Source organism: Culicoides brevitarsis, chromosome 2 (genome assembly GCF_036172545.1).
Source record: "Culicoides brevitarsis isolate CSIRO-B50_1 chromosome 2, AGI_CSIRO_Cbre_v1, whole genome shotgun sequence".
NCBI lineage: Eukaryota > Metazoa > Arthropoda > Insecta > Diptera > Ceratopogonidae > Culicoides > Culicoides brevitarsis.
Window position 1 is genome coordinate 12,623,449 of NC_087086.1, and position 24,260 is coordinate 12,647,708.

Consider the following 24,260-nt stretch of genomic DNA (forward strand, 5'->3'; position numbering starts at 1 on the left):
TTTATATGAATTTTTTTTTAAAATAAAAATTTGAAAAAGTTTTGGATATAATGTAAGAAAAAAATTAAATTTATTTTTAATTAAATTAAAACCAAATCGACGAAAAAATTCTTGTCTTGTTTCAACCAAGCTCTCCCCCTAGATATAATATATCAACGAAGTTTCAGTGTAATTCGATAAACAAAAAACACGTTGAACTGTTTTGACTAACAAAAAAAATAAAATTATTCCATTAAAAATGACTCAAAAAAGCCCCTTAACTTACAAAATAATCGCGAAATGCCAAACTACCAAAGCTCGAGTTGGTATCATCGAAACTCTTCACAGCCAGATCAATTCACCGGTAACTAAAACCATGAATTTCCTTCAAATTGACCTAAATTTTATTTTTTTTTCAGGTTTTCATGCCGGTTGGCACCCATGGAACGCTAAAAGGTCTTCTACCGGAGCAACTTTTAAAACTTGACTGCCGTATCATGCTCGCAAACACGTATCACCTCGGATTACGTCCCGGAATCGACGTGCTCAAGAAAGCTGGCGGCTTACATAAATTCATGAATTGGCCAAATTCGCTTCTTACCGACTCAGGAGGCTTTCAAATGGTTTCTTTGTTAAAATTGGCGGAAATTGACGAGCATGGCGTGAATTTCGCGTCACCTTATGACGGGTCAAAGTGCATGTTAACCCCGGAAGAGTCAATTCGCATCCAAAATGCCATCGGAGCAGATATAATAATGCAGCTGGATGACGTTGTAAAGACCACATCGACAGATTTAGAGAGGATTGAGGAAGCAATGGGACGCACAATTCGCTGGTTAGACCGTTGCATCGAAGCGAACGAGAGAAATTCCGAACAAAGTATTTTCCCCATCGTGCAAGGCGGATTAATTCCCGATTTACGAAGAAAATGCGCCGCTGAATTACTGAAAAGAGAAACGCGTGGCTTGGCTGTTGGCGGTTTAAGTGGCGGCGAAAGCAAAGACGAGTTCTGGAAAACGGTCCATTTGTGCACAGATTTACTTGCGGAACGTGAATGCCCGCGATATTTGATGGGAGTTGGCTTCGCAAGTGATCTTGTCGTGTGTGTAGCGCTCGGAATTGACATGTTTGACTGCGTTTTTCCCACGAGAACGGCTCGTTTTGGATGTGCGCTCGTGCGCGAAGGTCAATTGAACCTGAAACAGAAGAAATATGCCCTCGACACGGATCCCATTGACAAAAATTGCAAATGTACGACGTGCCAAACGTATTCTCGCGCCTATTTACATCAAATTGTGACCGTGGAATCAGTCGCTTGCAGCTTATTAACCGTTCATAACGTCGCCTTTCAACTTAAACTCATGTCTGACATCCGTGAAGCGATTCAAAATCAAAAATATCCCGATTTTGTGAAAGATTTCATGGCTACAGCATACAAAGACAAGCCCATTCCTAATTGGATAACTGACGCATTGAAAGCAGTAAACATTGAATTGCCCTAAAAACTGATTTTTATTCATCCATTCGCGATTCTTCGTCATTTTTATACGCTAAAATATTAAATCTCTTCGGACTATTTGCTAAAAGTTCATTCGCCCATCGTTTTGTGGTCTCCTGTTCCTGAATTTTATCCACGGGAGTCCAACTCATGTCACTTTCCAGTCGATAACTGTTCAAATAGGCATCTTTTAACCCATTTCCCCATTCCTGCGGTGATAACATGCTGAAATAACGTTGTCCCGACTCCCTTTCGTACAAATGATAAATTTTTCCGGGTACTTTTTTGAAGTTACACGCCGCTCCGTGATGCAAATCCCTACTTTGAGCTGCCTCCTCGAGTATTTTCTGTGCCTGTTGCTGCAAAAACTGCACTTGTTCCATGATGACTGTCAATTTTGAGCATGCAGCGTCTCTGATTCGCACATCAGCAGTCTGGATTTGACGTGCCAGCTCAACTAAATCTCCGGGAGCGCTCTTGCCACTTCGTTTGAGATTCACAATGCTCAGATTCGGGTTTCGTTCCACTAAATTTACATCGTTCGTTGGCACTGACATTTGATCCTCCATGATTTCGAGGGAAATTGATAAGAAATTTGGTGGATTTTTGTTTGAAAAGAGTTGAAATTTGATTAAATTGATAAAAATACGAAAAAATCTTGAACTTTTGGGTCAGAAATTCGTCAATGTTTACAAAAAAATTTGGATTGGCGACATTTTAGTAGTCGCCGGAAAAGAAACCATAACAAAAAGTAGTTCGTAATCGACGAAAGACGTCACTTTGTTGAATTAGCATGAGGCAACTGTGAAAACTAAAAATATTAAAGACGAGAAAATAAGAAAAATCGCGAATTTCACCATTTTCCAGGACTTTGTAGAGGAATTTGGCATCTCAGCAGTTGGCGAAGCATCGAAAGACCCCGAAATTCGTGCAGAACTGAACCAAACGGACCGCAAAAACCCAAGATGTGATGAAAAATAACCCAGAAATTAAATCACACAGGTAAATATGGAGAAGAGAAAACACGAAAAACTGCGAGCCAATACATTCCATGACCAACCTGTCGATTTCAAGCATTCCCTTTCACAAGAAGGGAGTGAAAATTGAAATTTCCACGCAAAAAACGACGTAAAATGCTAAAAATATTTTCAAAGTCAAACCTTTTGTGCATATTTTATGGAGAATTGTGATTCATTCCGTGCGTTGTGTGCCTCTGTATGCATGGGAACTACGACAAAACTCTCATTATCGATCATTATTTAATAATAACCGATTAGATTGTTGGAAGTTGTTGCGTTCTCACGGTCAAGTGAATAAAGAAATGAAGAAATTAGCCAAAAAATTTGCTGTTGTAAGTGGCAAAAATAAAAATGCTGATGCGATAAGTCGTCATATCTGCAATCGTCGTTTTTTGCGTTGGCTCGCCCGAGATTAGATAAGAAACGGTCCATGAACGATTTTTTTTTTGTGTTTTCTTGCAGCAAACAACAAACATTTTTCAAGAAAACTGAGTGTTAGTAACAACAAACAAACAGAAAATGACAGATACTTTACCGAATCACAGCAGTAGAGGCGCCGCAGCGAGTACGACGTCGTCTCAGGGGAATCATGCTGCCGTCGCTGGTCAAGGATATCATCAATTGAGTGTCACAAGTGAGGAATTTTCGTGTTTTTTCATGGAAATTATTGATTTTTAATGCGTTTTCAAGGAAAAAATGTGTCCTATGGATTGAAAAAGTGTGAGATTGATCCTTTAGGAGTTAAATTATCTCGTTAAGGGATGAATCTGATGCCTTAAAAGGTCAATTTGATCCCTCAGGAAGTTAATTGGATCTCTTTTGGAGCTATGATTTACTAAAAGTTATCAAATTCACATCTTAGGGGGCTAAATTGACCTCTTCTGGGGTCAGATTAATACTTTTAGGGGTCAATTTATGCCCTCAAAAGGTCAATTTGATCCCTCAGAGGTCGATTTGATCTTTTTTTGAGTAAATGACCTCCAAAAGCCATCAAAGTAACTTCTGAAGGGACCGAATTGACCTCTTCTGGGGTCATATTAATACTTTTAGGGGTCAATTTATGCCCTCAAAAGGTCAATTTGATCCCTCAGAGGTCGATTTGATCTTTTTTTGAGTAAATGACCTCCAAAAGCCTTCAAAGTAACTTCTAAAGGGACCAAATTGACCTCTTCTGGGGTCAGATTAAAACTTTTAGGGGTCAGTTCGATCCCTCAAGAGGAAAATTTGATCCCTCAGAGGTCGATTTGATCTTTTTTTTAATAAATGACCTCCAAAAGCCATCAAATTAACTTCTGAAGGGACCAAATTGACCTCTTCTGGGGTCATATTAATACTTTTAGGGGTCAATTTATGCCTCAAAAGGTCAATTTAATCCCTCAAAAGGTTAATTTGATCTCTCAAGAGGATAATTTGATCATTTTTGGAGCAAGCTATCATCTGGAAGTATCAAATTGACCTCTATTGGGGTCAGATTTATATCTCCAGAGGTCCCTAAGGAGTCAAATTCACCTTTAGAAGGCGTAAATTTGACATTTAAGCAATCGATCTCATACTTTTTTAATCCATAGGATGCTATTTTTGGTAATTTCGCTTGATTTCAAAACAAATTTTAATGAATTTACCTTTTTTTAGTTGAACACGGTTCATTACGAAACAACGGATTCCTCAAGCCAAATCCCTACGTGGAATTGTCGATCGACAATAAAAGCATCCGCAAGACGGAATTCGTGAAAAACAGCACCGTACCAAAGTGGAATGAGGAATTTACGATTCTCGTGACGCACATGAGCGTGTTGCACTTCAAGGTGTTGGATCACTCGAGTTTCCGCAAAGATTCTGTGATTGGCGAGCAAACGGTGCACCTGAACAAGTTGCTGCATCAGTACAACGGCAAGCTGGATGCCTTGGAACTCAGCATGGAGTTGTACTACGAGTCAAAATCCGATAATCAGGAGCGCAAAAAAACCGGAGAAATTGTCGTTGTGCTGAATGGACTGCGAATTGACATGTCACTCGTGCTGGGCGGCAGCAGCAATGACGCCACAAATGGCGCAAATCGCGAAATAAAGGCGCGAATGCGTTTACGAGGGGCTGCGGGAAGCGTTTCATCCGTAAATGCTAGTCCAAATTTGGTTGTTTCGAACGGGATGAGTAGCTTAAGTTTGAATAGTTCGCCGCAAATCAATGGCGGATCGCATATTATGACGAATAGCGGTGTTGCCGTTGGAAGTCTTGGGCCAGCAACATCGACGGGCGCCATTCGACGTGTTAGCGGCATCAATTGGGATCAACAACCGCCGACGACAGCAACGACGCCACAACCGCAATCGCATCAAAGACTCAGTCAAACAGTGTCCGATCCAGCGCAAAGCGTTTCTGCAGCACAACCGTCGCCTTCGACGCAACCGCAACCGAATCCCGGATATCCCGTGCAACAATACATTCAAAATGGAAGCATTGGCGGCACTCCGATCATGGTACAAGGTAACGCCGCCGTCGCAAATGGACCAGAACAATCGCAAGCCTTGCAGCAACAACAGCAGCAGCAGGAAGACGAAGAATTGCCAAACGGATGGGAAGCGAGATTCGATCAGTATGGGAGAAGATATTATGTGGATCATAATACGCGATCGACTTATTGGGAAAAACCGACGCCATTGCCGCCGGGATGGGAAATGCGACGTGATAATCGGGGACGAGTTTACTATGTGGACCATAATACGAGAACGACGACTTGGCAACGACCCAATTCCGAGAGATTGTTGCATTATCAACAATGGCAAGGTGAGTTTTTTAATTGACTTTTTAAAATTTACACATTTTATTTTCAATAATTCTTGAAAAAAAAAAATTAAAAATCAATACAAAAATTGACTTGCAAAATTTTTCACGATTTTAAGTCAGCATGAGGAAGAATCGTGAAAAATTTTATTTGTTCGAAAATTGAGAAAATATGAATGGAAATCATCTTCAGAATGACTTTTTATTCAGTTTTAAGCTTGAAATTGCCTAAAAATTGACTTGCAAAATTTTTCACGATTTTAAGTCAGCATGAGGAAGAATCGTGAAAAATTTTATTTGACTTGCAAAATTTTTCACGATTTTAATTCAGCATGAGGAAGAATCGTGAAAAATTTTATTTGTTCGAAAATTGAGAAAATATGAATGGAAATCATCTTCAGAATGACTTTTTATTCAGTTTTAAGCTTGAAATTGCCTAAAAATTGACTTGCAAAATTTTTCACGATTTTAAGTCAGCATGAGGAAGAATCGTGAAAAATTTTATTTGACTTGCAAAATTTATCACGATTTTAATTCAGCATGAGGAAGAATCGTGAAAAATTTTATTTGTTCGAAAATTGAGAAAATATGAATGGAAATCATCTTCAGAATGACTTTTTATTCAGTTTTAAGCTTGAAATTGCCTAAAAATTGACTTGCAAAATTTTTCACGATTTTAAGTCAGCATGAGGAAGAATCGTGAAAAATTTTATTTGTTCGAAAATTGAGAAAATATGAATGGAAATCATCTTCAGAATGACTTTTTATTCAGTTTTAAGCTTGAAATTGCCTAAAAATTGACTTGCAAAATTTTTCACGATTTTAAGTCAGCATGAGGAAGAATCGTGAAAAATTTTATTTGTTCGAAAATTGAGAAAATATGAATGGAAATCATCTTCAGAATGACTTGGTACAATAAACTCGATTTTAAGTCAGCATGAGGAAGAATCGTGAAAAATTTTATTTGTTCGAAAATTGAGAAAATATGAATGGAAATCATCTTCAGAATGACTTTTTATTCAGTTTTAAGCTTGAAATTGCCTAAAAATTGACTTGCAAAATTTTTCACGATTTTAAGTCAGCATGAGGAAGAATCGTGAAAAATTTTATTTGACTTGCAAAATTTTTCACGATTTTTATTCAGCATGAGGAAGAATCGTGAAAAATTTTATTTGTTCGAAAATTGAGAAATATGAATGGAAATCATCTTCAGAATGACTTTTTATTCAGTTTTAAGCTTGAAATTGCCTAAAAATTGACTTGCAAAATTTTTCACGATTTTAAGTCAGCATGAGGAAGAATCGTGAAAAATTTTATTTGTTCGAAAATTGAGAAAATATGAATGGAAATCATCTTCAGAATGACTTTTTGTTCAGTTTTAAGCTTGAAATTGCCTAAAAATTGGCTTGCAAAATTTTTCACGATTTTAAGTCAGCATGAGGAAGAATCGTGAAAAAATTTTGCCATGAGGAAGAATCGTGAAAAAATTTGACTTGCAAAATTTTTGATTTCGAAAATTGAGAAAATATGAATGGAAATCATCTTCAGAATGACTTTTTATTCAGTTTTAAGCTTGAAATTGCCTAAAAATTGACTTGCAAAATTTTTCACGATTTTAAGTCAGCATGAGGAAGAATCGTGAAAAATTTTATTTGTTCGAAAATTGAGAAAATATGAATGGAAATCATCTTCAGAATGACTTTTTATTCAGATTTTTGAAAAAATTGCTTGTCAGCATGAGGAAGAAAATAAAAATTGACTTGCAAAATTTTTCACGATTTTAAGTCAGCATGAGGAAGAATCGTGAAAAATTTTATTTGTTCGAAAATTGAGAAAATATGAATGGAAATCATCTTCAGAATGACTTTTTATTCAGTTTTAAGCTTGAAATTGCCTAAAAATTGACTTGCAAAATTTTTCACGATTTTAAGTCAGCATGAGGAAGAATCGTGAAAAATTTTATTTGTTGAAAATTGAGAAAAATGAATGGAAAAATTCAGAATTATTCAGTTTCAAGAAAATTGCATCTTCAAAAATTGACTTGCAAAATTTTTCACGATTTTAAGTCAGCATGAGGAAGAATCGTGAAAAATTTTATTTGTTCGAAAATTGAGAAAATATGAATGGAAATCATCTTCAGAATGACTTTTTATTCAGTTTTAAGCTTGAAATTGCCTAAAAATTGACTTGCAAAATTTTTCACGATTTTAAGTCAGCATGAGGAAGAATCGTGAAAAATTTTATTTGTTCGAAAATTGAGAAAATATGAATGGAAATCATCTTCAGAATGATTCAGTTTTAAGCTTGAAATTTTGACTTCACGATTTTTCAGCATGAGGAAGAATCGTGAAAAAAGTTCGAAAATTGAGAAAATATTGGAAAATCTTTGACTAAAAATTGACTTGCAAAATTTTTCACGATTTTAAGTCAGCATGAGGAAGAATCGTGAAAAATTTTATTTGTTCGAAAATTGAGAAAATATGAATGGAAATCATCTTCAGAATGACTTTTTATTCAGTTTTAAGCTTGAAATTGCCTAAAAATTGACTTGCAAAATTTTTCACGATTTTAAGTCAGCATGAGGAAGAATCGTGAAAAATTTTATTTGTTCGAAAATTGAGAAAATATGAATGGAAATCATCTTCAGAATGACTTTTTATTCAGTTTTTTGAAATTGCCTAAAAATTGACTTCAAAAATTGACTGAATGGAAATCATCTTCAGAATGACTTTTTAAAAGCTTGAAATTAAAAATTGACTTGCAAAATTTTTCACGATTTTAAGTCAGCATGAGGAAGAATCGTGAAAAATTTTATTTGTTCGAAAATTGAGAAAATATGAATGGAAATCATCTTCAGAATGACTTTTTATTCAGTTTCAAGCTTGAAATTGCCCATAAATTGACTTGCAAAATTTTTCACGATTTTAAGTCAGCATGAGGAAGAATCGTGAAAAATTTTATTTGTTCGAAAATTGAGAAAATATGAATGGAAATCATCTTCAGAATGACTTTTTATTCAGTTTCAAGCTTGAAATTGCCTAAAAATTGACTTGCAAAATTTTTCACGATTTTAAGTCAGCATGAGGAAGAATCGTGAAAAATTTTATTTGTTCGAAAATTGAGAAAATATGAATGGAAATCATCTTCAGAATGACTTTTTATTCAGTTTTAAGCTTGAAATTGCCTAAAAATTGACTTGCAAAATTTTTCACGATTTTAAGTCAGCATGAGGAAGAATCGTGAAAAAAATTTGCAAAATTTTTCACGATTTTAAGTCAGCATGAGGAAGAATCGTGAAAAATTTTATTTGTTCGAAAATTGAGAAAATATGAATGGAAATCATCTTCAGAATGACTTTTTATTCAGTTTCAAGCTTGAAATTGCCCATAAATTGACTTGCAAAATTTTTCACGATTTTAAGTCAGCATGAGGAAGAATCGTGAAAAATTTTATTTGTTCGAAAATTGAGAAAATATGAATGGAAATCATCTTCAGAATGACTTTTTATTCAGTTTCAAGCTTGAAATTGCCTAAAAATTGACTTGCAAAATTTTTCACGATTTTAAGTCAGCATGAGGAAGAATCGTGAAAAATTTTATTTGTTCGAAAATTGAGAAAATATGAATGGAAATCATCTTCAGAATGACTTTTTATTCAGTTTCAAGCTTGAAATTGCCTAAAAATTGACTTGCATGAGGAAGAATCGTGAAAAAAATTTTTCACGATTTTAAGTCAGCATGAGGAAGAATCGTGAAAAATTTTATTTGTTCGAAAATTGAGAAAATATGAATGGAAATCATCTTCAGAATGACTTTTTATTCAGTTTCAAGCTTGAAATTGCCTCAAAAATCAAAATTTTTCACGATTTTAAGTCAGCATGAGGAAGAATCGTGAAAAATTTTATTTGTTCGAAAATTGAGAAAATATGAATGGAAATCATCTTCAGAATGACTTTTTATTCAGTTTCAACTTGAAATTTTATTCAGTTGAGGAAGAATCGTGAAAAAGCTTGAAATTGCCTAAAAATTGACTTGCAAAATTTTTCACGATTTTAAGTCAGCATGAGTAAGAATCGTGAAAAATTTTTCACGATTTTAAGTCAGCATGAGGAAGAATCGTGAAAAATTTTATTTGTTCGAAAATTGAGAAAATATGAATGGAAATCATCTTCAGAATGACTTTTTATTCAGTTTTAAGCTTGAAATTGCCTAAAAATTGACTTGCAAAATTTTTCACGATTTTAAGTCAGCATGAGGAAGAATCGTGAAAAATTTTATTTGTTCGAAAATTGAGAAAATATGAATGGAAATCATCTTCAGAATGACTTTTTATTCAGTTTTAAGCTTGAAATTGCATAAAAATTGACTTGCAAAATTTTTCACGATTTTAAGTCAGCATGAGGAAGAATCGTGAAAAATTTTATTTGTTCGAAATTTGTTCGAAAATTGAGAAAATATGAATGGAAATCATCTTCAGAATGACTTTTTATTCAGTTTCAAGCTTGAAATTGCCTAAAAATTGACTTGCAAAATTTTTCACGATTTTAAGTCAGCATGAGGAAGAATCGTGAAAAATTTTATTTGTTCGAAAATTGAGAAAATATGAATGGAAATCATCTTCAGAATGACTTTTTATTCAGTTTCAAGCTTGAAATTGCCCAAAAATTGACTTGCAAAATTTTTCACGATTTTAAGTCAGCATGAGGAAGAATCGTGAAAAATTTTATTTGTTCGAAAATTGAGAAAATATGAATGGAAATCATCTTCAGAATGACTTTTTATTCAGTTTTAAGCTTGAAATTGCCTAAAAATTGACTTGCAAAATTTTTCACGATTTTAAGTCAGCATGAGGAAGAATCGTGAAAAATTTTATTTGACTTGCAAAATTTTTCACGATTTTAAGTCAGCATGAGGAAGAATCGTGAAAAATTTTATTTGTTCGAAAATTGAGAAAATATGAATGGAAATCATCTTCAGAATGACTTTTTATTCAGTTTCAAGCTTGAAATTGCCTAAAAATTGACTTGCAAAATTTTTCACGATTTTAAGTCAGCATGAGGAAGAATCGTGAAAAATTTTATTTGTTCGAAAATTGAGAAAATATGAATGGAAATCATCTTCAGAATGACTTTTTATTCAGTTTCAAGCTTGAAATTGCCCAAAAATTGACTTGCAAAATTTTTCACGATTTTAAGTCAGCATGAGGAAGAATCGTGAAAAATTTTATTTGTTCGAAAATTGAGAAAATATGAATGGAAATCATCTTCAGAATGACTTTTTATTCAGTTTGCAAAATTTTTCAAGCTTGAAAAATTGCCTTCAGAATGAAAAATTGACTTGCAAAATTTTTCACGATTTTAAGTCAGCATGAGGAAGAATCGTGAAAAATTTTATTTGTTCGAAAATTGAGAAAATATGAATGGAAATCATCTTCAGAATGACTTTTTATTCAGTTTCAAGCTTAAAATTGCCCAAAAATTGACTTGCAAAATTTTTCACGATTTTAAGTCAGCATGAGGAAGAATCGTGAAAATTTTTATTTGTTCGAAAATTGAGAAAATATGAATGGAAATCATCTTCAGAATGACTTTTTATTCAGTTTCAAGCTTAAAATTGCTCAAAAGCAAAATTTTTCACGATTTTAAGTCAGCATGAGGAAGAATCGTGAAAAATTTTATTTGTTCGAAAATTGAGAAAATATGAATGGAAATCATCTTCAGAATGACTTTTTATTCAGTTTCAAGCTTGAAATTGCTCAAAAATTGACTTGGTACAAAAAACTCGATTTTTTGTCAGCATGAGGAAGAATCGTGAAAAATTTTATTTGTTCGAAAATTGAGAAAATATGAATGGAAATCATCTTCAGAATGACTTTTTATTCAGTTTTAAGCTTGAAATTGCCCAAAAATTTACTTGCAAAATTTTTCACGATTTTAAGTCAGCATTTCTGATGATTTTTTTCATTGAAAAATTTATATAAAAAATAAATTTTTGGAACTTTGCAAAATTGTTCTTTATCAAATTTTTAAATACTTTTTAATTTTTTTTAGGACAACGAGCTCATATCGTCTCACAAGGCAACCAACGATTCCTCTATCCGCAACATGCCCAAACGTCAAATAGTACGGCAGCGGGTATGCAAGACGAGGACGAAGAAGCACTCGGTCCCCTTCCCGAAGGATGGGAAAAGCGCATTGGAGCAGATAATCGTGTCTATTTCGTCAATCACAAATGCCGAATAACGCAATGGGAGGATCCCCGAACACAGGGTCAAGAAGTCGCAATGGTTAATGAAGCTCCGTTGCCTCAAGGTAATTTTTTTCTTTTTTAAAAATAATTTTTTTTAATAAAAAATATTTTTTCTCAGGTTGGGAAGTTCGTTACACGAGCAACGGCGAACGCTTTTTCGTGGATCACAACAATCGTCGTACAACCTTTGAGGATCCGCGTGGCGGTAGTGTTCCGGGTGCCATAAAGGGCGCCAGCAAAGGCGTTTACGGCGTACCACGTGCCTACGAACGTTCATTCCGATGGAAACTCGCGCAATTCCGGTATTTGTGTCAAAGTAACGCGCTACCGTCGCATATCAAGATAACGCTTACCCGTCAAACGTTGTTCGAGGACTCATATCACCAAATAATGCGACTGCCGGCGTACGAATTAAGACGTCGTTTGTACATAATTTTCCGCGGCGAAGAAGGATTAGATTACGGAGGCGTGAGTCGCGAATGGTTTTTCTTGTTGTCGCACGAAGTTCTGAATCCGATGTACTGCTTGTTCGAATATGCCAACAAAAATAACTACAGTTTACAAATAAATCCGGCAAGTTATGTCAATCCGGACCATTTGCAATATTTCAAGTTTATCGGGAGATTTATCGCGACGGCGTTGTATCACGGCAGATTCATTTATTCCGGATTCACGATGCCTTTTTACAAGCGGATGCTGAACAAGAAGCTGACTACGAAGGATATCGAGACAATTGACCCGGAATTTTATAATTCGCTGATTTGGGTGCGCGACAACAACATTGACGAATGCGGGCTCGAATTGTGGTTCAGTGTCGACTTTGAAGTGCTCGGACAAATTATTCATCATGAGCTCAAGGAAAATGGCGACAAGGAAAAAGTCACGGAAGAGAACAAGGAAGAGTATATCACGCTGATGACTGAATGGAGAATGACCAGGTAAAGAAATTTTTCTTAAATTTCATTAAAAAATCACTTAAAAACGAATTTTTCATCATTCACAGAGGCATCGAAGAACAAACCAAGACATTTTTGGAAGGCTTCAACGAAGTTGTCCCGCTCGAGTGGCTCAAATATTTCGACGAACGTGAATTGGAGTTGATGTTATGCGGCATGCAAGAGATCGACGTCGATGATTGGCAGAGAAATACAATTTATCGTCATTACAATCGCAATACTAAGCAAGTTGCGTGGTTCTGGCAGGTACTTTTCTCAAAATTTCTCCTTAAAAAAAATTTTTCACTAAAAAAACTCTTAAATTTTTAGTTTGTTCGTGAAACCGACAACGAAAAACGTGCTCGCCTCTTGCAATTTGTCACCGGAACGTGTCGCGTGCCTGTCGGAGGCTTCGCTGAACTCATGGGAAGCAATGGGGCACAACGCTTTTGCATCGAAAAAGTTGGCAAAGACACGTGGCTGCCACGTTCCCACACATGCTTCAATCGACTCGATTTGCCGCCGTACAAAAGTTACGAACAACTAGTCGAAAAATTGAATTACGCCATTGAGGAGACCGAGGGCTTCGGACAGGAGTAAAAAATTTTAGTTTTATTTCAGAAGTTCGTAACGCAAAACACTATTAAGAGAGGGAAATCCAGGAAAAATAAATATATTTTTCAATCAGAGGCCTATTTTTTAGTAAAAAAAATAATAAAAGAATCAGCAGAACAGAAAAAAATATTAAAAGTGATAAAAAAAGTATATTAAAAAAAAACAAAGAGACATATTGTAATAAAAAAAATATAAATATCTAGAAAAGTATCAAATAATAATCCTGTATATTATGTAGCGACAAGAAAAAATGTCTAAATAAGTAAGTTTAGTAGGAAAATGGTTAAATATTTGTCGAGAATGAAAGATGTATTATATATTCAACAAAAAAAAAAACTAGTAAGATGTAAGAAATCCCTCAAAAAAAATTTCCTCACACAGTCTTTTGTTGCTTAATTCTTATTTTTTGTTAGTTAACGTAAGCACTGTTGTTGAGTTTCTTGCAATTTTTAATTCACACTTGCACTACTGAGAGAAAAAAGCAATATTCTACAGTTTTTGGTTAAGCATTTCCAAAATTTTATCAAATTTATTTATTGAATTTTATTGTTTTCTTATTTAAAAAAAATGTTATTTTTTTAAACTCTGTAAAAATCAACAAAAAAAGACAAATTTAGACAAAAATCCAAGAAAAAAGAAATAAAATGAAAATTATTGTTCAAAAAAAATTTGTTTTATTTTAGTTTTAATCAATTTGTAAGATATTTTTTTCAGATTTGAAAATTTCTGTGTCAAAGCCATTTTTGTCAAATCTTGTTCCAAATGGATAAAAATTTGTCAGAGGGCTCTAATTTATCATTTTTAATCATTTTATAACTCAAAACTGCTAAAAAAATTGAAACTGAAAAAAAATTTTTTTCTTTGACATAGTTTTGTTTTGAAAACCAAATCAAGAGAAAAACTAAATCAAAAACTGTGTCAAAAACTGTGTCAAAGTCATTTTTGTCAAATCTTGTTCCAAATGGATAAAAATTTGTCAGAGGGCTCTAATTTATCATTTTTAATCATTTTTTAACTCAAAACTGCTAAAAAAATTGAAACTGAAAAAAAATTTTTCTTTGACATAGTTTTGTTTTGAAAACCAAATCAAGAGAAAAACTAAATCAAAAACTGTGTCAAAGCCATTTTTGTCAAATCTTGTTCCAAATGGATAAAAATTTGTCAGAGGGCTCTAATTTATCATTTTTAATCATTTTCTAACTCAAAACTGCTAAAAAAATTGAAACTGAAAAAATTTTTTCTTTGACATAGTTTTGTTTTGAAAACCAAACCAAGAAAAAACTAAATCAAAAACAAATGGATAAAAATAGTTTTGTTTTGAAAACCAAATCAAGAGAAAAACTAAATCAAAAACTGTGTCAAAAACTGTGTCAAAGCCATTTTTGTCAAATCTTGTTCCAAATGGATAAAAATTTGTCAGAGGGCTCTAATTTATCATTTTTAATCATTTTTTAACTCAAAACTGCAAAAAAACTGTGTCAAAAAAAAATTGAAACTGATAAACATTTGTCAAAAAAAATCATTTTTTCAAAACTTTGAAAAAAAAATTTTCTTTTACATGGTTTTCATTTTAAATCTAAATCAAGAGCAATCTTTTCATAGTTTTTTCGAGAAATTATATAATTTTTAAAAATAATTTCAATTTTCAACAATTTTTGTATTAAAAATCATATTTTAACTTGAATTTTTTGAAATAATTTGATTAATTTTTTTAAATTAATTAATTTAATTTGAATTAAAAATATGTATTTTATATCTTGGTATAGTTCATAATTTTTTTTTTGTATTTTAAAAATCTTCACTAAATTGAAATAGCTTCAAAATAAAATTTACCCGAATTTCTGACTCTATTTCAAATTAACCCCACTAAAATCGAAATGTCGCCCAACTCGAACGTCAAAAAATCCCCAATCCGATTCATTCACAGCCCATTTCACAATTGCAAATTTGTGACAGCCCCGAGACACAGGCGGCACAAATTTCTAAATGTGCGCTGGACTTGTTCATTCCCGAGTTCATTTCCGAGTTCATTTTAAGTTCATTTCGATTCTCTCACAAAAACGTAAACAACAAGACGTGTGAATTGGACTCTGAGCTCCCCAAACGATGAAAATTCACGCAAGTCTGAAGCTCATCCAGTACATTTGCCGGATCCTCAGTGTTCGTGATGACTTCAGTGTCTTCCCGCACTACGTAACGTACAAAATCATCGCTGATTTCCTGAAAAAACTAAAACGAAAGTCATGCACTTTTCGCGTTTATTTGGGTATGTGACAAAAAATTTTTTTTTTTTTTTGCTATTTTTAGAAAAATGAATAATTCCTTAAACATTTTCCCACGTAGATCGCGTATCGAACGAGTCATCTGGAGACATTGCCACCGAACATTGCTTATTTGTGAACAGCAAAGTGTTTAATTATTATTGCTCATCGCGGGACGATGCGTGGGTCGAAGTGGAAATCAAATCCAGACGCGACAAAAACTCCTCGGCGGGAAAACGCAGATACAAATGTCATAATTTGCTGTATCGATTGGTGCCTGTTGACGATCTTCAACCAGTTTCAGCTTGTTTTACGACTCCCAAAGGCTACAACGAACTGTATCACGCCTGCCCGTCTGAACATGTCTTCGTGAGTTTGAGAAAATCCCACCAAGTGCCTCAAATGATGAAAAACGCCTCAATTGCGATCGTCAGTTATCACGAACTCTCGAATTCCGACGCGGATTTCATCATCGGAAAATATTTCGAGACGCCGCGTTTCCTTCACAGCCAAGAAACGTACGAAATTGAGCTGAAAGAAGAGCTTTTGGGGTCCTGGTATTACGCCGAATACTTTTTAACGTTCTCCAAACTCAAGAGATTATCGTTTCTCGTCACACATCTCGAGAATAAAAACGGAAAATCCGAAAGTGTCGGCGTTATAATGAAAAATTTGACAACGCTGCGTCACGTGCCAAACGACAGTTTTCGTATTCCGCGAAAAGTTTACCAAAGCCCGCTGGGGCTCAAATCCTACGTGGGTCAATTAGTTGCCAGTATCGAGCCATTTTTGAACAAAAGTTACGTGGAAGACTACTCAACGCAACCGATTTTCCTCGTGGAAGGCAGTCGCGGGTCAGGACAGGAAATTATTGTAGCAGCTACCGCCGAAAGACTCGGATTTTCCATCAAATATGTGGATTGTGTGGAACTTATGACGAGCTTAGCGGCTCAAACTGAGTCAAAATTGTCAAATATCATGCTGAAGTCGACGTCACATCACTCTCTGATAATTTGTTTTGAGAATTTTGAGACTTTTGCTGCCGCCGACAGGAATAATCAAACGGATTTACGACTAATTTTGGCATTTGAAGCGATGATGGACCAATTTTTCGAGAAAAATAAGACTTCGGTGATCGTAGCGACGTCAAATAATCTCATCACCCAATGGAAACTCAAGTCATTGTTCCTCGAAACGGTTCAAATCAAGGGATTAACGAAAGCAGAACGATTTGAAACACTTTTATGGTTGTTTGAGCAAAAAAGGAACATGAATGTAAAGAAATCCAAGACGATTGAATTCTTGCACAAAGCTGTCGAGAAGACAAACGGCTTGAATTTCGGCGATTTGCAAGTTCTTGTCGATAATTTCCTCATAAATCACCTGAGTCAACCGGGAAATGGCGATTTTTGTGTGGATTCCTTCGAAAAAGAGTCAGATGGGCTCTTCAAGGCATGCAAAGAACACACTTTGTCGATCCCGAAAGTCGAATGGAGCGAAATTGGCGGCTTGGATGAGTTAAAAACGGAAATTCAAAACACAATTCGTCTTCCGATGCAACACAAAAACCTCATGGGCAAGTACATGAAGCGCTCCGGAATTCTCCTGCATGGTCCTCCGGGCACGGGAAAGACTTTAATCGCCAAAGCAGTTGCCACGTCGTACCAAATTAACTTTTTATCCGTACAAGGACCCGAATTGCTCAACATGTATGTCGGGCAAAGTGAGGAAAATGTTCGAGCTGTGTTCGCAAATGCCAAAGCGAATTCCCCCTGCGTCGTGTTTCTCGACGAACTTGACTCTCTCGCGCCAAATCGTGGCGCCAGTGCTGATTCGGGCGGCGTTATGGATCGTGTAGTGTCGCAGTTACTCGCAGAGCTGGATGCAATTCTCGCAGATCCAAATTGTCAGATTTTTATTTTGGGAGCGACGAATCGACCGGATTTGATTGACCCGGCGTTGTTGCGTCCCGGAAGGTTTGATAAGTTGCTTTATGTGGGAGCATTTACGAAATTAGATGAGAAAGTGAATGTGCTGGAGACAGTGACGGCTCCCTTCCAGCTCGGGAAGAACGTGAAATTGCCTGAATTGGCGAAATTATTGAAGGCGGAGATAACGGGAGCGGAAGTTTATGCCTTGTGCTCGAATGCGTGGTTAAGTGCCGTAAGGAAAACCGTTGGAAATAAAAAGGATCCAAAAGTTAGGGAAGCTCTCTCGAAAAATGAAGTTTTTGTGGAAACGGCGGATTTTCAAGAAGCTTTGAAAATGTTGGGATTGGGGAAAAAAGTTTAATTTTTTTGTTTTTTGTGTGATATTTTTTAAATTTTTTAAATAAAATTGTTGTGCCTTGTTACTTAAAAAAATATGTGTTTTTTTAATTCATATTTATTTTTTGATTTTCTTATTGAAATTTTATTTTTTTTATGATCGAAAACTACAAAAAATTTAACTTTAACTCGAGTAAAATTTTTTTTATTTATTTTTTCAGAAAAAAATATTTAGAGAGCAGTTAATTTATTAAAATTTTATTTATTTTTTGAAATTTTATTTGACATAAATTTAACATTTCCATTTTTTTCTTCGAGATTTTTCGAAAAATTTATTGAAGAATAAAAAAATTAAAATACAAATATTTTTGACACGTCCAAATTTTTATATTAAAAAATTTGAAAAATTACTTTTATGCCTAAAATTTACAAAAAACTGCAAAGGGATTTAAAAATTAAATAAAAACATTTTTTTAAAGTTAACCAAAATTATTTTTTTTCAAAAATTTTTATTTTGGAAGATTTTGTTGATTTTTATTTACTTTTAAGTTCAAATTTTAAAATAATATAAACTAAAATTAAAAAAATTTTGTTAAGAAAAACGTTTAACGTCTATAAACTCAAAAAAATAAATTTTTTACCAAAGAAAAAAAAATAAATTTTAAAGAAACAATCTTTAGTTTTCTTCTAAAATTAGATCCTTTCAACGTAAATACTCACCAAAAAAAATTTTTTTTTTCATTTATTCAAATCACTTACCCGGTTACTGACCTTATCCTGCAACGTAATGAATAAATAATAAAAAAATAATAAAAATAGAAAACGTCAATAAAACACTTTTTCTTTGTATTTGATTAACTACCAATGATTTCTTGTAATTTTATTTTTTTTATTGTTTACACTCAATCATTCTCATAAAATATAATGATAATATATGCATTATAATTATCGATTATTTTTAATTTATATTTTATTTTTATGCTTTTTAAATTTACCCTTAACGTTAAATTTGACTTATCAATAATAATAGTAATATAATTTTATGTTTTCTAAGATTATTTTGGATCACACATTAATTAATTTTAACTTTTTTTTTATTATTATTATTTCTTTTAATCATCACCAATATTTTTTTATTTTAATTATTCCTCTTCTTTTTCTTTCAATTTTTATTTTTTTCCTTTCCAATTATTTAAATTTAATTTTTTTTTCAAAACTGATATTTTTATTGCCTTTTTCATAGAGACTTCGATCTCTTTCGAACCTCTTTTCTTTTTCAGTCCTTTATTGTGATGAAAAATAAATTAGAAAACTTTTATAAATATAGTACGAAAATATTTAGGGAAGAAGATTCGTGACTGCAGTAAAAATGTGTAAAAAGAGGTTTTATCGTCGTAATTTATTTTTTTTTTCTTAAAATTAAAAAGAGTTATAGAAGTGTTATTTATAAAAAATCCTATTTTTTTTTTCTAAGCACGCAAATCACTCATAAAATTTTATTTTTTTTTTAAGAATTTAATATAAAAAAAGATTTTTTTATTTTTTGTGCATGACTTCGTCTTTAATTCCTTACGAAATAGTAATTTTAGTACTCGTAACATAAAGGTAATAATTGATAATAATTCAAAAACAAAACAGAAAAATAACGATAATGAAAGAATATGGTGTTTAAGGTTGATCTTCGTGCAAATCTCAAGAGTGACTTTCTTGTCGGACGAAATTTTTGCATTAATTGCTGTTGAATTTTGAATGTGTCTCCACAATTACGTATCTTATCACTTTTCATAAAGCAAATTTTTTTGATTAACATACATATTTTTATGTCGCAATATCACTTAGAGTAGAGTCCATGTAGGTTCTTGTATCACTTTTTGCGTAAATTTACTGCTTATCTCCGTTTACGAGAGATAATAATTTCAAAATTGACACACTTAACACAATATAGTTGCTTATTAAATATTTTTCTCTCATTTTTTCCGCAGCGCTGCTTAGTGCACTGGTTGCACATTCTGTGAGATTGTATGCAGGTGTTCCGTCTCAGATGTCGAAACGGTCGGAACGATATTGATTGAGCTAACTTTGGCACGTTGATATGCATTGACTGTCGTTTCGCCGAGCAACTTGAAGAAAACGTATCCAATGATGACGCCAAAGCCGACAGTAAGCACGCGAATAATGGGCTGCGTGTACAGCGTAATGATGACCCACATAATGACGCCCGTGATGCACATCAGGCTGATGTAGATGAACGTCCTGGCCCAATGTTGGATCGTAAAGCCACGATCCCAGTACACGCGATTCGTTTTTTCGATCTCGTACGGCGAACCACACACCTGACAATTCAGCTGTTTTTCCGTGTCGCCATCCGTTTCCTTTACTTTTTCCCACAACCAGCGTCGCAAGCACTCCTGATGCACGCACGATACGTCGCCCGTACATTTGCACGGTTGTATCAGCAATTCATTCTTATCCGTGTCATAACAGATCCAACAGTCTTTTTTCGTGGCGATAAATGAGTCGCCCTCCTCGTTCAAGGGGCCCGCAGCTCCAGCACTCGACGTACTCGGCACCGACGGATCAATTTGTCGCGTCAACAGTTTTCGCGGATTCAAAATCCACAATTGTTCGGGTGCCATGCTGTTCCACAAGCAACACGGGAACCAGAGAGCGACGCCAACTTCGAGCAGGCGGAACAAAATGTCATACCAGTTGCGCGATTGCACGGGAACTTTGGTCTTCCAAAAGTCACCAAGAGTCTCGGATGCCAGAAAGCCCACGACGAGAATCATCATTATCGCTTGGATGAGCAGGCCGAAGCGGGATTGATGCAGCTGCGATGCATTGACCGTTTGACGCACCGTTGGCACATTTCCGTAGTCGTAGACGAAACCACCACGAACCTGTGAATAATGAAGGAGATTTGTCATTTTGGCAGGTAATTGGCGTGTGTAATTATCGGGTGTTGTTGACATTATCGCGAAGGTAATATTCAAGAAAAATGTCGTAGGTGACCGTAATTGACAGTTAATAATCGATTAGAGATTTAGTTGATTAGCATTTTGGGAAATTCTAAGTCTATCTTTTATTAATCGCATTAATCGAGGTTGCTTATTATTTGTTTTTCCATAGAAAATTTCCTTGAATAAATAATTTCGTAAAGTAAAAAGTTCATTTTAAGAGCTAAGTTGTGCTTTTCAAGAGCTAAGAAGTTCATTTTAAGAGCTAAGAAATTTATTTCAAGAGCTAAATTGTTCTTTTCAAGAGCTAAGAAGTTCATTTCAAGAGCTAAGAAATTAATTTCAAGAGCTAAGTTGTTCATTTCAAGAGCTAAGAAATTAATTTGAAGAGCTAAAAAATTTATTTCAAGAGCTAAGTTGTTCATTTCAAGAGCTAAGTTGTTCATTTTAAGAGCTAAATTGTTCATTTCAAGAGCTAAGTTGTTCATTTCAAGAGCTAAATTGTTCATTTCAAGAGCTAAGAAGTTTATTTCAAGAGCTAAGAAGTTCATTTCAAGAGCTAAGAAATTAATTTGAAGAGCTAAAAAATTTATTTCAAGAGCTAAGTTGTTCATTTCAAGAGCTAAGTTGTTCATTTCAAGAGCTAAGTTGTTCATTTCAAGAGCTAAGTTGTTCATTTCAAGAGCTAAGAAATTTATTTCAAGAGCTAAGAAATTTATTTCAAGAGCTAAGTTGTTCATTTCAAGGCTAAGAAGTTCATTTCAAGAGCTAAGAAATTAATTTGAAGAGCTAAAAAATTTATTTCAAGAGCTAAATTGTTCATTTCAAGAGCTAAGTTGTTCATTTCAAGAGCTAAGAAATTTATTTCAAGAGCTAAATTGTTCATTTCAAGAGCTAAGTTGTTCATTTCAAGAGCTAAGAAATTTATTTCAAGAGCTAAGTTGTTCATTTCAAGAGCTAAGAAATTTATTTCAAGAGAAATTTATTTCAAGAGCTAAGTTGTTCATTTCAAGAGCTAAGTTGTTCATTTTAAGAGCTAAATTGTTCATTTCAAGAGCTAAGTTGTTCATTTCAAGAGCTAAAAGTTCATTTTCAAGAGCTAAATTGTTCATTTCAAGAGCTAAAAGTTCATTTCAAGAGCTAAAAGTTCATTTTAAGAGCTAAAAGTTCATTTCAAGAGCTAAATTGTTCATTTCAAGAGCTAAGTTGTTCATTTCAAGAGCTAAGTTGTTCATTTCAAGAGCTAAATTGTTTATTTCAAGAGCTAAATTGTTTATTTCAAGAGCTAAGAAGTTCATTTCAAGAGCTAAGAAATTAATTCCAAGAGCTAAGAAATTAATTTCAAAAACTGAAAATTTATTTTAACTGCAACTTTTTTGAAAACTAGATACTGAAAAGGAAACCCAAAAATTTTGAGAAATTTTATTACTTTATCATGATGATCTTTTTAACATTTATTAAACTTTAATTTTTCGTGAAAAAGTTCAAATTTCGAAATGTTATAACGCAAAATGAAAAAAAAATACTTTTCTGCTCTATTCTATGCAAATTTAAATCAACAAATGCTCAAAACGCGGAAAGTTGCAATTACAGAGTCTGTTTACCAACTTTTTTGCACATTTGGAACAAAAATAATTTGCACGCGATTCCCTCAGGCACCAAAGTTCACCGTTTTTTTTCGCACAGTCATGATCAAAAATTTACATCGTCGTACTTTGCACTTGAATTTCGCAAATAATTCAATCTAATTATACGGCAATGTGTGCATTAATGTGACGAAAGGCCTTCATCAAGTGTGGCCACACTCCAAAACGTAAATAAATAAATGATGAATTGAATATACATCAGTAAAGTAAGCAACAACAAACATTTACGTAACTACTTAATAACAACTGTGCGACTCCTATAAAAAGTAATTTCAATGTATTTTTATTTATAACCGGCATTTTCAAGTATGACGCGACGAGCGAACGAACGAAAAAAACATAAATTTTGTAACATTTGCTACTTATGCAAATAAGTTTCGTGCAAAGTTTTTTTGTGTGGCTTGACCGTGAACTAGAGACAGACATGCCTTTCTTTCTGGAAATTTTCTCTAATCGATATTTACTGGTTTTTGGTCAAAAAAAATTGTCAAAAACTTACCTTAAAAAATACTTCTACTCCATAAATTAAAAAGAACACAACGACGATAAGTAGCAATGCGGCATAACATCCGCTGAAGAACCACGTGTAGTCCTTGCGATCATGCGAAAATAATAAAGACGAAATAATCTGAAAAAAAAATTTCATTAGCATCGAAAAATTATTAAAAATCACGAAAAAAACTCACCTCAGCACCAAACAAACTGTATGGAAGTAAATTAAATGCTAAAAATCCAAGAAAACTCTTTGACAAAAATTGAGATCGTTCCCAACAAATATCACGTAAATGGAAGATCTGCAAAAGAAATTTCAAAAATTTTAATTTAACTCGACACTTTGACAGCCACGATAAGACTGCCGATGGAAAAAGTTGTAAAGGCATCAGAATATTTGTAAATAATTCAAGAGTTTAATTGTTTATATTTCTGTCTTTATTTAAAGACAACTTCTGATAAGATTTTTGTTTGCAAGTTTTTGTTAATATTGCAAGTTGATAAGAAAAGTGTGAGGGAAGTGTTTTATTTTGATTACCGGTTCTGATATTGAGACTGTCTCGTTAAAAAAATCATTGCGAGTCACCTCACGTACGTTCAACGGACACTCAACTGGGAATGGTGAGACGTTAAATCGTAAAAATCATCAAGAGAGTGAGTCAGGAAGTCGTTTGACGGCGAATATTTTAAACAGGTGTGAAAGACTTTTTTTTTGCAAAGGTGAAAAAAAATTAATTCTGATTCAAAATTGAACTTTTTTTTCACTAAAAAGCAACAAATTTGCCCAAAAATCGATTTTGAACTCAATTTTTCAATATTTTTTGGAAAAAAGCTAAGAATTCACTCAAAATTGTCTAAAAATCTATTTTTGAATATTTATTTACTTTTTTTAATAAAAATCTAGAAATATGGCCGTTTTGTAAAAATTTGTAAATCGCCTTTTCGCTAATTCAAAAGAAATATCAACAGTTTTTGATCAATATTTTTTTTCATGAATAAAAAATTATTATTTAAATTTAATCTAGGATGTCAAAAAAGTTCCAGACTTAAAAATTAAAGGCAATTAATTCTAACTAAAATGTAGCCCAAGTTCGGTAGTCGATTTTCAGTAATTGTTTCAATATTAATTTGTTACATAACAAAAGTTCTTCAAATAAGACATTTTGGCGCAAATAATTTTTTCCAATAGGGGAATTTGAAGATTTGATCTTTTTTTGTATCTTTTCGATAACAATCTTGGAGAATTCTGCTTCATTTTTTCAGTTTCTCAGAAATTTTTTTGAAATTTACTCGTAAAAATTTTTAAACAAATTGTTATTTTTTTCTTTTTAACTTTTATTTAAAAATAATTAATCAAAATATGAATTAAAAATCCAAAATTACACTTTCTTAACAATTTGAACAACATCTTCGTCGTTCAAAATATGTTCAATTCCAACCTTTTGAGGTTGATGCTTAACGGAGGATCCCCAAACGAGGGCATACTTAAACTCTTTCGCAATCGATCGATGCAATTTGTTACAAAAATCATTAATGCTCGTTTTGTCGTTATGCAAAACGAC

The 24,260-nt window shown here is 33.5% G+C and overlaps 5 protein-coding genes across 5 annotated transcripts; 3 read left to right on the forward strand and 2 right to left on the reverse strand.

Annotated features, from left to right (window-relative positions):
* The first annotated feature begins 173 nt into the window (after positions 1–173).
* LOC134831855 (queuine tRNA-ribosyltransferase catalytic subunit) lies at positions 174–1,499 on the forward strand. Its single transcript, XM_063845680.1, has 2 exons — positions 174–343; positions 399–1,499. Exons 1-2 carry the CDS (start codon positions 239–241, stop codon positions 1,479–1,481), a joined length of 1,188 nt encoding a protein of 395 aa, XP_063701750.1. The 5' UTR covers positions 174–238; the 3' UTR covers positions 1,482–1,499.
* Positions 1,457–2,192, reverse strand: LOC134831856 (uncharacterized protein C1orf50 homolog). Its single transcript, XM_063845681.1, has one exon. It carries the CDS (start codon positions 2,044–2,046, stop codon positions 1,492–1,494), a length of 555 nt encoding a protein of 184 aa, XP_063701751.1. The 5' UTR covers positions 2,047–2,192; the 3' UTR covers positions 1,457–1,491.
* Positions 2,193–2,278: 86 nt separating this feature from the next.
* LOC134830835 (E3 ubiquitin-protein ligase Su(dx)) lies at positions 2,279–13,686 on the forward strand. Its single transcript, XM_063844425.1, has 7 exons — positions 2,279–2,479; positions 2,959–3,130; positions 4,129–5,280; positions 11,327–11,587; positions 11,644–12,463; positions 12,529–12,727; positions 12,791–13,686. The coding sequence occupies exons 2-7, from the start codon at positions 3,016–3,018 to the stop codon at positions 13,058–13,060; spliced, it is 2,817 nt and encodes a 938-aa protein (XP_063700495.1). The 5' UTR covers positions 2,279–2,479; positions 2,959–3,015; the 3' UTR covers positions 13,061–13,686.
* Positions 13,687–15,142: 1,456 nt separating this feature from the next.
* Positions 15,143–17,684, forward strand: LOC134829953 (peroxisomal ATPase PEX6). The gene is made up of 2 exons (XM_063843274.1): positions 15,143–15,341; positions 15,419–17,684. The coding sequence occupies exons 1-2, from the start codon at positions 15,182–15,184 to the stop codon at positions 17,626–17,628; spliced, it is 2,370 nt and encodes a 789-aa protein (XP_063699344.1). The 5' UTR covers positions 15,143–15,181; the 3' UTR covers positions 17,629–17,684.
* Positions 17,685–18,572: 888 nt separating this feature from the next.
* Positions 18,573–23,087, reverse strand: LOC134828519 (uncharacterized). The gene is made up of 3 exons (XM_063841498.1): positions 22,893–23,087; positions 22,706–22,834; positions 18,573–20,503 (listed from the first exon to the last, which is right to left on the reverse strand). The coding sequence occupies exons 1-3, from the start codon at positions 23,085–23,087 to the stop codon at positions 19,592–19,594; spliced, it is 1,236 nt and encodes a 411-aa protein (XP_063697568.1). The 3' UTR covers positions 18,573–19,591.
* Positions 23,088–24,260: the final 1,173 nt, after the last annotated feature.